This window comes from Ostrinia furnacalis, unplaced genomic scaffold (assembly GCF_004193835.3).
Source record: "Ostrinia furnacalis isolate ACB-3 unplaced genomic scaffold, ASM419383v2 OfSCF7361, whole genome shotgun sequence".
NCBI lineage: Eukaryota > Metazoa > Arthropoda > Insecta > Lepidoptera > Crambidae > Ostrinia > Ostrinia furnacalis.
In genome coordinates this window covers 36278-51482 of record NW_021137600.1, presented here as the reverse complement: position 1 = coordinate 51482, position 15205 = coordinate 36278, and the positions used below count along the sequence as shown (strand labels likewise).

Below are 15205 nucleotides of genomic sequence, written 5' to 3'. Positions count from 1 at the left end.
GTAAACTCATGGTAGGCACACAGTTTCAGTCATAATAAACGTTAGGTAAGAGAAGTCGTCGAGCAAACTTAAGTTCGTGGTTTACTTCCCCATTGTACTCGACTTTTGAAAGTTAAAAATAAGGTTTTAGTCTCGCACCATCGGAGGTTAAAATTTAAAGCTTACATCGCACTTAACAAATCATTGTTTTGAGTTAACACAATAGAAGTTTCGTCGACCGACTAAAAAGCGAGGGTAAAACTTATTGAATCAAAGTAAACACTGAAAATTAACTCGAATTTGAATCACAAAGCCATAGCCTTTGGCTCGTAGAAAATGCACAGTCATTGTTACAGTCGCCAGCATTTCAGACTAAACATTTTTGTTGGATAATGGCATCTACTACAAACTACATAAGGAGTCATGTTAACCTAGCATTTTCCGTCATCTGTACATAAATACTTCTTTTTATTGCGGGCACACGCTTTCTGTACAACTAACTGTTAAAAAGTGGCGTGTTTTCACGACAGACGGCCGCTTTGTAGCAGCATTCATGTTAAATTTCTGCTGAAGCATTGTTATTACAAAACCCATTCGCAGCAAGCTGTTAAGGTAATAAGTTTCGCTATAATTACCAGTACCCCAATCCTATTTATCCTCACTGATTAATCTAACGAGCTACTGATTTCAATATCGATTAAGTAGGTAATTCAATCGACTCGGCTGTAATGGGAGGTTGGGTATGGACCCGAGCCCTCAATTGACGTGGGCCAATGTAGGTTAATTGTTGGTTTTGTATTGCGTTAGCCCCAGAGTCGGTTTTCGTATTTCGATTTTGTTTTCGTCCTTCTTTTTTTTAATAAACGACAGATAAGTACTTAATACCTCTGCGATAGAGTTGGGCTCTTTTGAATCGATCTTGTTTGTTAACTATTTAATCGGGAGACACGTTACGTCCACAGCTTGATCTCGTCATGTAGCTCTATTGCAGTCTTAAAGTGTAACACCAGGACTTTAGTTGTAACTCGTACTTACAACTTATGCGATAAAAGGAAAGACCGTTACATTACTTCTGAGATCTACTTACTGAGTCACTTTATGAATATGGTCGCCGCATTTATCTACTTTCCCAATTTTGCAGACCCTAAATCAGCTCTACGGCAGCAAGATAAAATATCCCCGTTTCTCAAGCTCGTCTCCAAACTGAATTTGCACCGTGAACCGAGTACTTCGGTACACTGCGCCTCATACCCTCTTCAAATATTGCGCGAGTAATTTACACGAGTGTCGGCATTGTTCTGCAAACAAAACTCGGGTGCACTGTACGAGCAGCTGTGTGCTCAGACTGCAGCTTTGTCTCTGGATTGTAACGAATCACGTGCGGATGACGAGAAGAGAACTACGTTAATTGTGGCAACAATTCCAGATGTGCTGAATTTAAATAACAAGGTCGTAACTTACAAAAACAACTTTAGGAACTGTTACTTAATCCTTTTCTTCTTTGCCTGTGTGGGTTGTAAATCGGTAAGATAGCATTCTATCACGTTGAACAGCATCCGACAGAGCCAAAAATACGGAATTCAGTTTGTGAATAAAGAGTGTGGGACTTAATATGTTTCCGATGTCTCCGTAGGCGTCTGGCATGGCTCAATCAGACACAATAAAATGGAATAAGTAGCTAACATTATTACTACCTAAATAAGGTTAGTAATAATGTTAGCTACTTATTCCTTAATCTTAGACATAGTATAACATGCTCTCTGAGTTGCTTGTTGAAGTTAAATCAGTTTTACCTCGCCTCGATCCTCGCATTTTATTTAGGAGGAAATGAAGGAGAGGTAAAATATGCAAAAACTTATCGCAGTAAAAGTTGAAAATGGAAAGGTGCCATTAAAACGCAGAACAAAGTCGGTGCATAATTCTGTACAAATCTGGGATGCAGATTTAATGATATTGAATTCGAATTACATAAGGTTTTAAACGATGGTTATTAGTCATGTTTTGATGTTTCGATTATATACCTTGTTTTTTTAGTCAAATCTCATGTCAACTCAAAATTTCAAAGAACTTCACTCATGTTGTATTTCTATTTACCTCTTTGTCCGAGATAAAATAACACTTTTGAAGTTATACTTGTTATTGTCATCCTTACTAGCTATCGAATAGTTTATTACCTACCTTGAAATCGAAAATACACGACCGAAGCTTTGGTTGTAACTAGAATACAATATTTTTTCAAGAGTTTCCCTTAAGAAATTGACGAGGAAAATATGTCTTACATTTCTTTAGAGCCATTAACGGAAAAATAATTGCCCCCAATTAGTGTCTATTGGTTGTTGGATTCTTCTTGAAGTGCTCGTTAGGGTTTTTGTATGAAGGAATAGGATTTTGGCCCGTCATGATCTCGTGGTTTCGCCATCTTGTTATTAAGGATTAGAGGGTCGGGTGTGTCTACAAAATGAATTTTGGTCCGGTCGTATCTAAGCGTATTCATAATGTAAGAGCTACCGTTCCCTTAATTAATTCTCCTCTCAAAACGTCTACACTTCCAAGTGGTTTTGTTGTGGCAGGACCTTCTCGATTAGATGGAACGTATGTGCAGACCTATCTAAATATTGAGGTGGATTCGAGTTGGTTGTTGGGACTCGCGTGACCGAATTTGTTGGTCGTTGTCACGCTTTGGCTGTGGATTTAGGTTTGTTAGAGAAGAAATCAAATAAAGTAAAACTATTGTTATAAATTCGTTTGTGTTGAAAGTAACTGGTCTACCAGCGTTTTTGTATTGTTTCGTATGTTAAAAAGTGTCGTTTGGAAAGCTTCCGTTACAAATTGATTATTAGAATCTAAACCTTAGAGGACGTCTTTTGTGTTTTGGAAATAGTTAAAAACTAAAGGCTGTAAAAATTGGTAGTTTGTTACCAAACTCAGGCTCACCGACTACTGTTTTCTTGTTTAATGGGTAAGCCCTGCCCTCTTTGCTTATAGAGCCCTACATAACCCACCAGCTGCTCCTATAGCTAAAATTTTAAAACTCCAAAAGTAAAGTTTCTTACCATATTATACACATTTTCCCAATAATCCAGCGTGATGAGTTGAAAGGTGGTGAGCATGGACCACAGGAAGTTGTCGAAGTTGGTGTACCCATGGTTGGGGTTTGGGCCCACACAGAGGCAGGTGTGCGTAGGCGGGCAGTGGCGCGCTCCTGTCAGGTTGCCGCAGATTATAGGGATGTCTTCGTCGTCCACTATCCAGTTCGATGGGTCTGCTATCCACCTGTGAAGTTAAAGTTGAAGTACTTAGTACGCCCGTATTCCCTTAAGTGAAGCAGCAAATCGAGCGTTGAATAGAGCTCTGTGATTGGTTCTTGTGTCACCCTATGCGTCCACGCGCACTGTGAGATCTCATAGTTATATTTGTGAATACGGGCATTATAGAAATATTTTATTCAACAGTGGATTTTTTTAGGTTGAAAGTTGTTGGTTGCCTGAATTGATTTAACTCATTTTATTTATCTGTATAAAAATGTTAAACGGGTATCTCTATGAAATGAATCTTTTTGGGCATCTAGTATTTTTTGGGGCAAATCTAGTATTTTTGGGGCAAGAGTGTAAATCAACATTTAGACATTGTCTTAATACGGGCCTTTTGATAATGATTGCATTAAAAAGCGCGATCTAGAAACATAAAATATGTACATATATTTCCTCATTATTAGATGACGCTTACAAGATATATTAATAATGTGCTATATGTAATATATTCACTGAACCGTATCCCACTGGCATTGTCGCATCTTATGTTAATGGCATGAAGATTATGCAATTATGATAACGAGGTAACAGACTAAGTAATATTAACTATGTTAGTTATGGCGCTACACACAGAAACCACGGACATGGCTGCTTTGTGTTGGAAACATAACTTGCAAATATTTTGAGGTGAAATTCTTTCACTTAGCTTAATTTACGTGTAAGTAAATCCTTCATCTTCATCGTCTTTAATTTGTAAATTCTACTTTTAATAGAGCGCAGTGAACAAAATAAATGAAACTACTTGTTAAGTAGAGAGTACAAACGGTGGGAACGATGTTCCTTACGCTATTCGACAAAATAGATTCCGTCTTCATTCCATTGGCTAATTACTGATTTCTACATTTGTGAGAGTCTGTGCGAATCCTGGGTAGTGGGTTTAATTAACCTCGCTTTCCTATGGAAGCTGCTATACACTTTCGACCCCTGAACTATTGTATTGAAGCCACTTATAAACACAAGCATTTAGCTTAGTAAGAGGGGTAACAGGAATGTTATATTTTTAAACAAAAACAACATTAAGCCGTCATTTTAAGCTTTACTTACTGTGACCACATTTCATCTGTGTAATTCTCCCCAGGCGGCACGACGAGGTTCCTCACACATTTGTTCCTCAGCTCCCCCATGTAGACTTGTAAGGCGAACAGCGCGAAGACCATAAGGCAGAAGATGGTGAGGGTCATGACCTCCGCCAGCTGTTTGAAGGAGTGGAGCAGTGCGTTGATGATGGTCTTCAGGCCTGTAACAGAGGTGCTGGTCAGAAAAAGTACGGAAAAGTAGAAGCAATAACTATTTTTTTACTTAATTACTTCTGAGGTATTAGTGGTTTGTGTTTAGTAGTGTGTTTAGAAGTTATCGTTGTATTGATTAATCCTGATATTAAGTACCAAAATACTCTATGTATTTTGATAAAATATGTGTCTGCAAAACTATAATGTTTAATGTCCAAGACAAGGTAGGAAAAATGGATTAATGTTTTTTTTAACCAACTGGATTTGTTACAGTTTGTTAGTTTAAACTGTGGTTTAAATAACTTTCAGTTACCAGTAAATTTTTGTGTAGCTAATTTAGCAATTTACTTATCTCCTTAAACCTTTATAATTGCCAGCCCCACGCACAAATTAAATTACAAATTAGACGGCCAACGATCTTAACTAATCATCGAGTAATTCTCCGCGCGCGCTGTTCTTTTTATACGCGACTTTCATTTGTTTTTAGCTTTTTTCTTTAATCCAAGGCGTGAGGTGCAAATGGCCAGGATTAAAAAAACTTTAGAAGAAATAAAACAACAATTTAACAAAGAAATAAATAAAACCTTTTTTATAACGCTAATGGTACTACTTGCTGCGAAATAGAAATTAAAATAAAGAGGTTACGAAGAGGAAACGAATTAGGTAATATTATGCGTTTTTTACTTTGTGTCAATTTATATGAAAAGTTATTCCTCGTCCAAGTCCTCTGTTTGTCAGAGTCTTTACGGCATTCAATTTACCCTGGTTCTAATTTACTCAAAGGGCAAATGTCTAAGGTTTACGCATCGTGATCCGGCTACGTAACGTTGACTCAGCGAAGGTGCGAGATGGTATCTAGCAAATGAGTGATCCGGGTAGGCCGGGACATTACGTTCAGACGACGTTTCTGGGATTGCTTTTAGTTTAATTATTCCTTAGATTATTGCTAAATGGTAATAAAAATATCTTAGATGTAGTACAAATAGGTACCTATGTACCTTCCGACTTTATTGCAATTTAAAATAAAGTTAGAAGATTTAGCGCATTAGGTATGAGTCCAAGACTAGTACAACTCTTTTTTGTTCATTTGCAATCGTTTCAATGGGTTGTTGTTAGTGTCAGTAACTTATTACCTACTTAGTTCAGCACAGCTTGTAATAAATGCTATTTTGCAATAAAATATATTATATTATTTTCTACACTAATATTATAAAAGAGAAAAGATTTAATTGTTTGTTTGTATTGAATATGCTCGGAAACTATTGGAGCGATTTGAAAAAGTCTTTCACCATTAGAATCCTACATTATTTTTGAAGAACGTAGGCGGTATTAAGTTCGCCAGGTTAATTAGTTAGTTTAGTGCGACTTAATCTAAAATGCGTCATTTATGCGTTGACCTTTGCAAACGCACGCAAAATATTAAATTATTGACAATTACCAACGTTTTCTAGATACGATTGTAATCTAGGCGTAATGGCTCATTCGTTCGGTCACAAGAAACTGTAATTTGGACGCATTAGAGACACATTTAAACGTTTGGCGGTACCCTTGTCATAGGGCTGTCACGGAAATAGGGAGGTTGTTGACGTTTGCAGTCAATTGATGTACCTACGTACTTTTTATGACAATTTTAGTAGACGATCTTTTGTTTCCTAATTGTAATACGTATGGAATTAAAAAAACATAGGTAGACTTATGACGCGTCATTAACTCTGTGAACTACTTAGCAATTTCATGGCTATCAAAAAGTAAATGAGAATAAACTTTTAAAATACCAAAGTATAGGATGCTAGCTACCAAAGGATAGTGTTAATGGTTGACAAAATCGTTAAAATCGCTCTAGCCAATTTAATTTTAATTCTAAAGCCTATAAACAATGACAAGTGCTGCTTATTTAGACATGGTAGCTACCAAACATTATTCAGCTATAAAACAAATACATAATGTATCTGCAAATAAGAAAATCCTAAGTTAATTAATCTTGTAATATCTTACACTTACAAAATTACCAACCTATCTTACTTAGCTTGATTCTCAAACAATTTATTAAAGCCTGTCACAATGTCCAGCAGTCTAAACTTCAGCAAAAGTTCTGCAAACTTGTAATCCTCAAAGAGCGGGCTGCTCTCAGGATTTGTCCACCACAAACTTGGATGTAAGTAGGCACTCTAAGGATTTGAGGGGCTATATTTTTACGTGAAGTTAAGTCGAGGAATTGCTCGAGTGTCAATATTTTTAACTGAAATAGGTGTTGTTTTAGAACGGGGTGTTCATTTTCAAAGAGTCTTTTGTTTTTTAAATCACATTTTTTTATAACTCTATGCTGAAAACCAGTTGTGTTTTCAAGTAATATGCAAGAATGAACAGTATTATGGAAGAGGATAACAAATCATAATATTGATCTACAAAATGTTTCTGTACGAAGTCTGTGATCACTGCAATGTATAGAAGACAGAATGCGGTCTGCAATTTTGCATGCAACTCCACTGAGAGTTACGATTTAGTAGTTGGCAGATTCATTTTGAGATAACAACGTTAACATTTTGTATTTTAAATGAAGCCTTCATTAAACGAGCAAAAAAAAGTCAAATGTGTAAAGAAAAAAACAGAGAAAATATTATTTATTTGGTACAAGACCGAGGAGCACTTTTCGGGTTTAGTCTCTCTATTGTTTTTATCCCCTTTTAATTATAGGTAAATATATTCCATATAAGTATTTTTAAATGCAACATGTAATTAAATAAACGATTTAGTAATGAGTATTGAGTAAAAGCTCATACAAACACTAAGGCTGAGTTGCACCATCTTACTTTAACTTTAACAAACGTCAAAAATCGGTCAAACTCCATACAAAAAACACCGGTTATTGTTATAGTTACGGTTAGTTAAATGATTAAGCAATTTGGCAGCCCTAGGCCCAGCCATCACGAGTCAGGACATTTGGCGAATTCGCGTCGTTTTAACGGCCCGTTTTATGGACTCGTGTTTTTGTCGCGAGATAACGTCGCGGCGAACGTGTTAATGATCCGCGTTTTGTCGCGCCTTGATGGGGAGTTGCGGTTTTCGATCAAATCTCTGTCTGCATAATTATTGAGACGTTAAATCTTGTTAATTGGTTTGAGGAAATACCTAGAACTTCTTTTATGTTGCTTTTGGCGTAGTACATTTAGTTAGCTCCGGATTCCTGTCGTTTTAATGGATTAATTGTCCAAAATATAGTTTTGTAACGGTTTGCAGGCTGTTAACCTTTTTACGAAAAAGTGTCATTGACGCGTTAGAAAAGGATATCAGCTACGCGGCTGTCGATATGAAATTAGAAACCCTTATTATACAAGAAAAATATTCAGCGCTTTAGTTCCAAACTGCAAGATAAAGTATTTGTAAAAATATCCATACTTTGCGAAGCTAAATGCTTAGAGGATTTAGCTTGAAACCCTGACTGGGTAAAAAAGTCTTATGATATTTTTGGATTAAAGGAATCTTTTTAAAGCGTATAAAGTTTAGTTATGTAAGATGAAAAAAATCCTTAACTCACCTGGCATAATAGATACAGTCTTCAAAGCTCTAAGCACCCTGAACGTCCTCAAGCCAGCCAGGTTTCCCACCTCCATTCCGATGGTGGCATACCCCGACGTGATCACCACGAAGTCCAGCCAATTCCAAGGGTTCCGCAGGTAGGTGTACTTGTTCAGTATGAAACCCTTCGCGATGCACTTTATTATCATCTCCGCCGTGTAGATCGCCAAGAAAATGTACCTGGGGAAGAAAAGGTAGGTTAAAATATTGTAGAGACAAAATAGATAACTATGTAGCTGGTAGACCTTATTTTAATCGTAACAATAACAGTAACCGGTCCTTTTTGTATGGAGTTTGATAGATTTTTGACGTTTGTTAAAGTTAAAGTAAAATGGTGCAACTCGTATTTAAAAAAAAAATCGAAAATGGTTTAAAATGGCCTTTCCATACAAAATGTGAGCTAGTCAAGTGTGCTCCTGTAAAGAAGTAAAGAACTCGTTCTAAAGAACGTTTCTTAAACATTGTATGGCTAGTAGATAGCAGTAGCCATCTTAAAATATAATAAATGCAAAAATAATGTCTACCATTAGGATAATTCTTATTCGCATAAATAAGCAAAATACTTAAATTAATTCCTACAAATATCAAGACATAAATATAAATGAATTTTTAATCGTTCATGATAAACAGGGTGCTATTTACTCGTGTCTACTACACTTTACGTAATGTGGCACACAATATTAAGCTTCTTTAAAACTATTTTAAAACGTGTACGTCGTCGCCTATAAAAAGATTTCTCAACCGGGATGCGGTGTCCCGGGGCTTTTTAATAAAAGGTTGCGGCGGTCCCGTCCGGGATAAATGCTCCCGCCATTATACCCCGGCTTTATCGAGCGACATCAAAATTAACCCCCCGAATCCCCATCGGAAGTTTATGAGTTTGCAATTAAGTTGCTTGTTTTTTAATATCCTGTTTTGGGAAGGTCTTGTCCCTAATTATTGAACAAAGTTTGACTAAGTAAGTAACGTTACGAGAACGGGTTTTGTATTGTAAAATTATAGTAAAAACAGAGGGTTAGAGAAGTAGGTTAGCGTCAAGCCTTTTTTCTTGTTTCAGTGTAGGTACATTATTATGTAGCTTATAAAAAGTGATAACTTATTCCAAAAACAAAGCTTTAGCTCGCTATTTTTTTTTAAATAATTTATAGTTTTATTTAATAAAAACTCAGTTCAATACTTTTCCGTTTTTGTTTAAAAGATTAACAATTCACTGCTCATTTAATTTATTTAATTTATTTTAACAAATCTAAAGATGAAACCGCTCGATAAGGCGCCACAATGCCGAGCGACGTCGCAATTTAATATTACCAGCATTCATTAACACCGTGACATATTGCGTTATAAATTGACTTACATGCTACGTCTTGAATAATTTATTAATTTTGTTTATTAATGAGCTTGGGTTTGAAGTAAAGACTCTGGAAAGTTAATGCGGTGCCACTCGAGAAACGTTCCGACGCGATGGGAAATTTTCCATTTTATAGCTTTCTTAATATATTGAAACAGAAAAACTCATAACTTATTAGCTAACTTCGAGCTCTTCTTACGTCAGGATGTAAGTCATCCTACCAATTTTATTGTTAATCACCGTTTTCCAAAATTCGATAAAAAGAAGGATTGTGTATGCTATCAGAGATTTTTATTAAAAACACTTTTTTGCAGCCATCTTAGCTATCAATATTAACCTCAGATCATAGATTAACCTACCTATACATTCAGATATTTTTCACTCACTTAAAAGAATAAACAAGACAACCCATTTTGCAGTGAAGTCAAAATGAAGTCGTTTTATAAACAAAGCTGCGTTCAATAATAACCGCGTATCTAAAGACAAAGAGTCATGCGATATTGTCATTAGCACGAGAGAATTCGGTTGATGCGGAGATAGGGCCCTCAGGGACTTTTTTATCACTATATTTGCTGGCAAAGAAATGTTTTGTGAAAAAGGCCGGAGTAAAGACGATTTTTTTTGACGCCTTTACAACAAAATGCTGAATTTGAATATGGTTTCTGTTTTAAGTGGTTTTAAACTTAATCTATTAGGTAGTAGTGTACTCGTATGTTTTAACGTCGAACGTCTAACGTGTTTAAGCGCTTAAAGAAATAGCAGGAGGAAGGTGAATTTACATTAATTTAAAATGAAAAGAATCAAGAGTCCAATAAGTTTTAACAAAAAAAAATTACAAGAAAAATAACAGTTTATATAATTATGACAGTGCTTTTAAATTACCTTTTGCTCAAGTTACCTTATAACTTGCCATGTACAGACTACAGCACATGGCATAAAGCTAAACACCATGGCGTCTAATTTCTTTGTAATACGGGTTATTTTACAACAAAAATGTAGAGTCTGTGGTCGGCTGTACACTGAATCCCGTCATTTTATAAGCAGATGGTACTGCTCGAGGCAGCAAGTTGGGAACTGCCAATATTGGTTGTAATTTATTACTTTCCGATGTCCAGGCTTCTTTGTCCAGGCTCTGGGTTTATGGCACAGTATAAGTGAGATTTATGGGCACCATTCCGTGCCTTACACAGTACATTGAATAGCACATTTTTTATTTTACACCGAAGAAGGGGTTCCGTAAATTCTGGTTGAAAAATCGCAATTATTTGTTTCGCCGCCGCCTGGTGTGAAAACCGCTTTAGTGCCTTTTCACACGTTCCGGTTGCCGGCTATCCGGCGCCGGGTACCCGGTCGTGAATGTATGGGCATGCCGGATTAATTACGCCGGAACATGTGAAAGCTCCGTACCATGCCCATACACTTCACCACCGGGTACCCGGCGCCGGATAGCCGGCAACCGGAACGTGTGAAAAGGCACTAAAGCGGTTTTCACACCAGGCGGCGGCGAAACAAATAATTGCGATTTTTCAACCAGAATTTACGGAACCCCTTCTTCGGTGTAAAATAAAAAATGTGCTATTCAATGTACTGTGTAAGGCACGGAATGGTGCCCATAAATCTCACTTATACTGTGCCATAAACCCAGAGCCTGGACAAAGAAGCCTGGACATCGGAAAGTAATAAATTACAACCAATATTGGCAGTTCCCAACTTGCTGCCTCGAGCAGTACCATCTGCTTATAAAATGACGGGATTCAGTGTACAGCCGACCACAGACTCTACATTTTTGTTGTAAAATAACCCGTATTACAAAGAAATTAGACGCCATGGTGTTTAGCTTTATGCCATGTGCTGTAGTCTGTACATGGCAAGTTATAAGGTAACTTGAGCAAAAGGTAATTTAAAAGCACTGTCATAATTATATAAACTGTTATTTTTCTTGTAATTTTTTTTTGTTAAAACTTATTGGACTCTTGATTCTTTTCATTTTAAATTAATGTAAATTCACCTTCCTCCTGCTATTTCTTTAAGCGCTTAAACACGTTAGACGTTCGACGTTAAAACATACGAGTACACTACTACCTAATAGATTAAGTTTAAAACCACTTAAAACAGAAACCATATTCAAATTCAGCATTTTGTTGTAAAGGCGTCAAAAAAAATCGTCTTTACTCCGGCCTTTTTCACAAAACATTTCTTTGCCAGCAAATATAGTGATAAAAAAGTCCCTGAGGGCCCTNATTGTCGTTTGAGGGTGGATTGCAACTGTAAGTGACACCGTCCAATATTTTTCTGGAGCTTGTTTGTGATGGAATTGTTACGTGTCTCATTTGCGGCAGGATGGGCCATAAAAAGGGTGGCGCTGCCCAAAGGAAACTAAATACGGAGAGTGCGGTCCTACAGCGCGACGCGACTGCAAAACCGTCACCGTCGACACCGGATGATGGGAGGATAATAAATAGGCTTGTGTAGTACATGTACTATGAACTAATAGGAAGCAATTCCTTTAGTTTCACTTTAGTACACCCGATCACGAATAAATAAGTGTGAACGAGACGTTAAATTGGTGACAAGCGCGCGCGTGCGAGATGGATTCGGCTCTGTGAGTGTGTTGCGAGTATTTTGCGACATTGCACTTAAAGGTAATAGTAATAAAGACGTTTTTCGTCCGATCTGATTAAAAAAAATCGGTGTACGAAAATGAACTAACTACATTCGACCAATTGTACAAGTTCGGAGCGATCCGTCACAGATCCGTGTCCGAGTAAGAACAAGCCTAGTAATAAATATTGCACGTTTTGTATTGGTCATTTTGTCGATTCTTGCTTTCAAAAGCAGTTTTGGGGATTCGAGTGGGAGACGGTCTTCAAGTGTGGGTTTTTTGCTCAGAGTCAAATCCCAGCTCAATAACAATTACCCGCATTAGTGCAAATGTACCCCTTGATATTTTCTGTTGACAGCGGTCGGACATTTCGTTAAATTCTGAATCAGTTTTGAAGCGTTTTAATTTTATTTTAATAGAATCCCGGCTTATCGTTTGATGCGAGAAATCGGAAGTCAGGAGGTCGAATCAACTTCGTACGTGACGACTTTTCAAAATCTTGTAAGCATCGCGATGGTTGTTGTGGTTTTCGTGATGGATCACAAGACCATGTCTTAATAAAAATTTTGGTTTGACCAAACAAAATAATTATGTAGTGGGTAACCTTCCCACGTCTTCGTCGTCTCCAAATCAAATCAAATCAAATCATTTATTGCATTACATGTGTGGTTTGACAATATCGCGCCCCGACTCTGAGTGTCGTGCGCTGCCTTTGCTGGATTCCGAGCGGCGCATTCCTGTGGATGCGGTGGCCCCGGGGGCGTGGAGCAGGAGCAGCAACTACCAGGGAGGACGTAGTGAACAGGAATATTGGTGCTTTGTCTAGTTTGCTACAAACAAGGTCCTGTAACTTTTGTCTTTCTTTTCTTATCTACCCTTGTATACTCACGGACATTGCCCGCGGGTGGCGTGGCCGGAGGGAGCGGCGAGCGTTCGGCGAACGAACGAGCAATGTTCGGTTCGCGAGCGAACATCGAAGAAGACGATCCTGACGAATATGTGCATAATTTTTGATATTTGATGTGCAGAGGAAGGCCGAGCGTGTATTTTGAAGTGAACGTGCTGCCCATACAAGTTTAAACGGGCGCTGGCGCATCACCGCTATGACTTGGAGTTGCTGGCTGGGTTCTGCATCGAAAAACCCAGTTTTAATACCCAAGGTGTAGTGTTGGCATTCAAATATGGCCTCTGCTGACGGCGACGGGTTAGTAAGCACATTATGCAAACTTTGGGCCTCTTTTGTGCTTACTGTTCTAACTAATCTACGGATAATAGCATTCCGGAGCTATTATTCGTAGGACTAGTAATTTTCTTTCACTAATTGTTTTTATTTTATTATTCACTATCTGAGTTTAGTTAATTTGAACGTCAGTTTGGGTCTCTTATCGCAATCACATGAGTGCACGCATGGGATTGTGCTAAAAGGCTGTGATCTTTCTAACATTTGTGAATTTTAACTTCAAGAAACGACGGTTTCACTTTGGTTCCTTGTAAACTGTCATACATTGAACTTACACCACTGACATTCCAGATGATTACCATGGAACCGACTAACATTTGTGAATTTTAACTTCAAGAAACGACGGTTTCACTTTGGTTCCTTGTAACTGTCATACATTGAACATATACCACTGACATTCCAGATGATAACCATGGAACCGAACATGGATGAACCAACCTGGTGAGGGTCAGCCTCAAGCTGCACCTCAGGGCTCCGAGCATCAGCTTCCTGCGGACCAGGGCTGCGATGACCAGCCTTTGGCGGGTCCGAGCTGCGCAGATCAGTTTTCAAACGTCGGGGAGGTTATGCTGCGCGCGGAAGAAGCCGTGGCTGATGGGGAGCAGGCAGCGGTCGAGGACGCCGCACGATCAGGAACGGCCGTCTTAGAAATAACACCCGCTACGTCAGCGTGACGTCATATCGTTCGATCCTGTTGTCTCTGTCTTAGAGAGGGAAGGCACGAGAAACCGGCCGCCCCGCGCACCGCGACACTTTGCTCGAGCGCTTGGCTGTGACGGACGTTCTCTCGGTTCAGGGACTGTGATATTTGTGACCTATATCATTATTTCTGCCATAGGCATATTTCTTTATTACGTTCATTTGATTTGTGGAATTATTGGTTTCGGTTATGTAATAAATCGATGTCTGCTGGTGCCATACATTACTTTTAAAAAAGCACTCTCACCTCTGATCCTTAAGAGTAGTTTGTTTACCTTTTTCTTATTATTTTTGAAATGAAACGACAGCGTATTATGTTGGTATTTTGGATTTATAACGTGATATTATGTGTGTACCAGTCAGCAAAGGTTTCGGCCGCTTTAAGGGTGATCCACGGGACACCTGATGTTAATAATGAATTTCCTTACGTGGTTTCTCTTGAGACATATCGCCAGCTTAATATAAATTGGAAAATATACAGGGTGTGCTCAGGATCCCTTGTTACCGCGAATTGGGTTTTGTCAGCAGCACATTGCCTTGTTCCGGCAGTACAGGTGATTAGATATGGAGATATGACGGTAGAACGTAACGCAACTGATTCTATTAATCAAGTAATTAAAATGTTTCCACATCCCAATTACAAAATAATGCTGACGCCCCCAGTTATGCTGGTCAACGATATCGGGCTGGCTTTGGTCGAGAAGGTTCCGGTATCCCCAGGAAAATTGTCGGCGGTGGATTACAAAGGGTTGATTGGGTTTGAAGTTCGATACGCTGGTTTCGGCTTGACTCATGAAAAAGAGCACATGTATAATAAGCAGAACATGGAAAAGGACAACATGAAACCATTGCAAGTCGGCATGGGCGTGGTTATAATTTGTCCTACGATCGATTATACTTGGAATCCCGGTGTTTGTGTGGCGCCCAAATGTTCGAACAAACATCACCAACCCCTTCCTGGCGACTCTGGAGGTCCACTATTCTTTGATGGAAAAATTGTTGCAGTTGCCAGTGGTGACTTCGGTTCTTCTATAACAATACATACTCCGGTTAGTCCATATTTGATCTGGATAAATGATGTCATCACCAAGGAATCACATCATGTCAGAATAAACTCATGAACCGACATTACTTAATTTTATTAATAACTTTATGTTACGTACTTTCAAATATGTAGGCACCGGGCAAAATAAAAATCATCGTAAATCGAATTTACGACTT

The 15205-nt window shown here is 38.3% G+C and overlaps 2 protein-coding genes across 2 annotated transcripts in view; one reads left to right on the top strand and one right to left on the bottom strand.

Annotated features, from left to right (window-relative positions):
* The window catches only part of LOC114364186 (sodium channel protein 60E-like), a 31041-nt gene extending 22779 nt beyond the window's left edge, over nucleotides 1-8262 (bottom strand). Inside the window, exons 1-3 of the mRNA XM_028320208.1 lie at nucleotides 8055-8262; nucleotides 4335-4527; nucleotides 3033-3252 (exon numbers count right to left, since the gene is read on the bottom strand). Coding sequence (XP_028176009.1) covers nucleotides 3033-3252; nucleotides 4335-4527; nucleotides 8055-8244 — 603 coding nt within the window. The 5' untranslated portion in view covers nucleotides 8245-8262. The remainder of the gene's footprint in view (nucleotides 1-3032; nucleotides 3253-4334; nucleotides 4528-8054) is intronic.
* Nucleotides 8263-13713: 5451 nt separating this feature from the next.
* Nucleotides 13714-15105, top strand: LOC114364185 (mast cell protease 1A-like). The gene is made up of 2 exons (XM_028320207.1): nucleotides 13714-13926; nucleotides 14344-15105. Exons 1-2 carry the CDS (start codon nucleotides 13714-13716, stop codon nucleotides 15103-15105), a joined length of 975 nt encoding a protein of 324 aa, XP_028176008.1.
* Nucleotides 15106-15205: the final 100 nt, after the last annotated feature.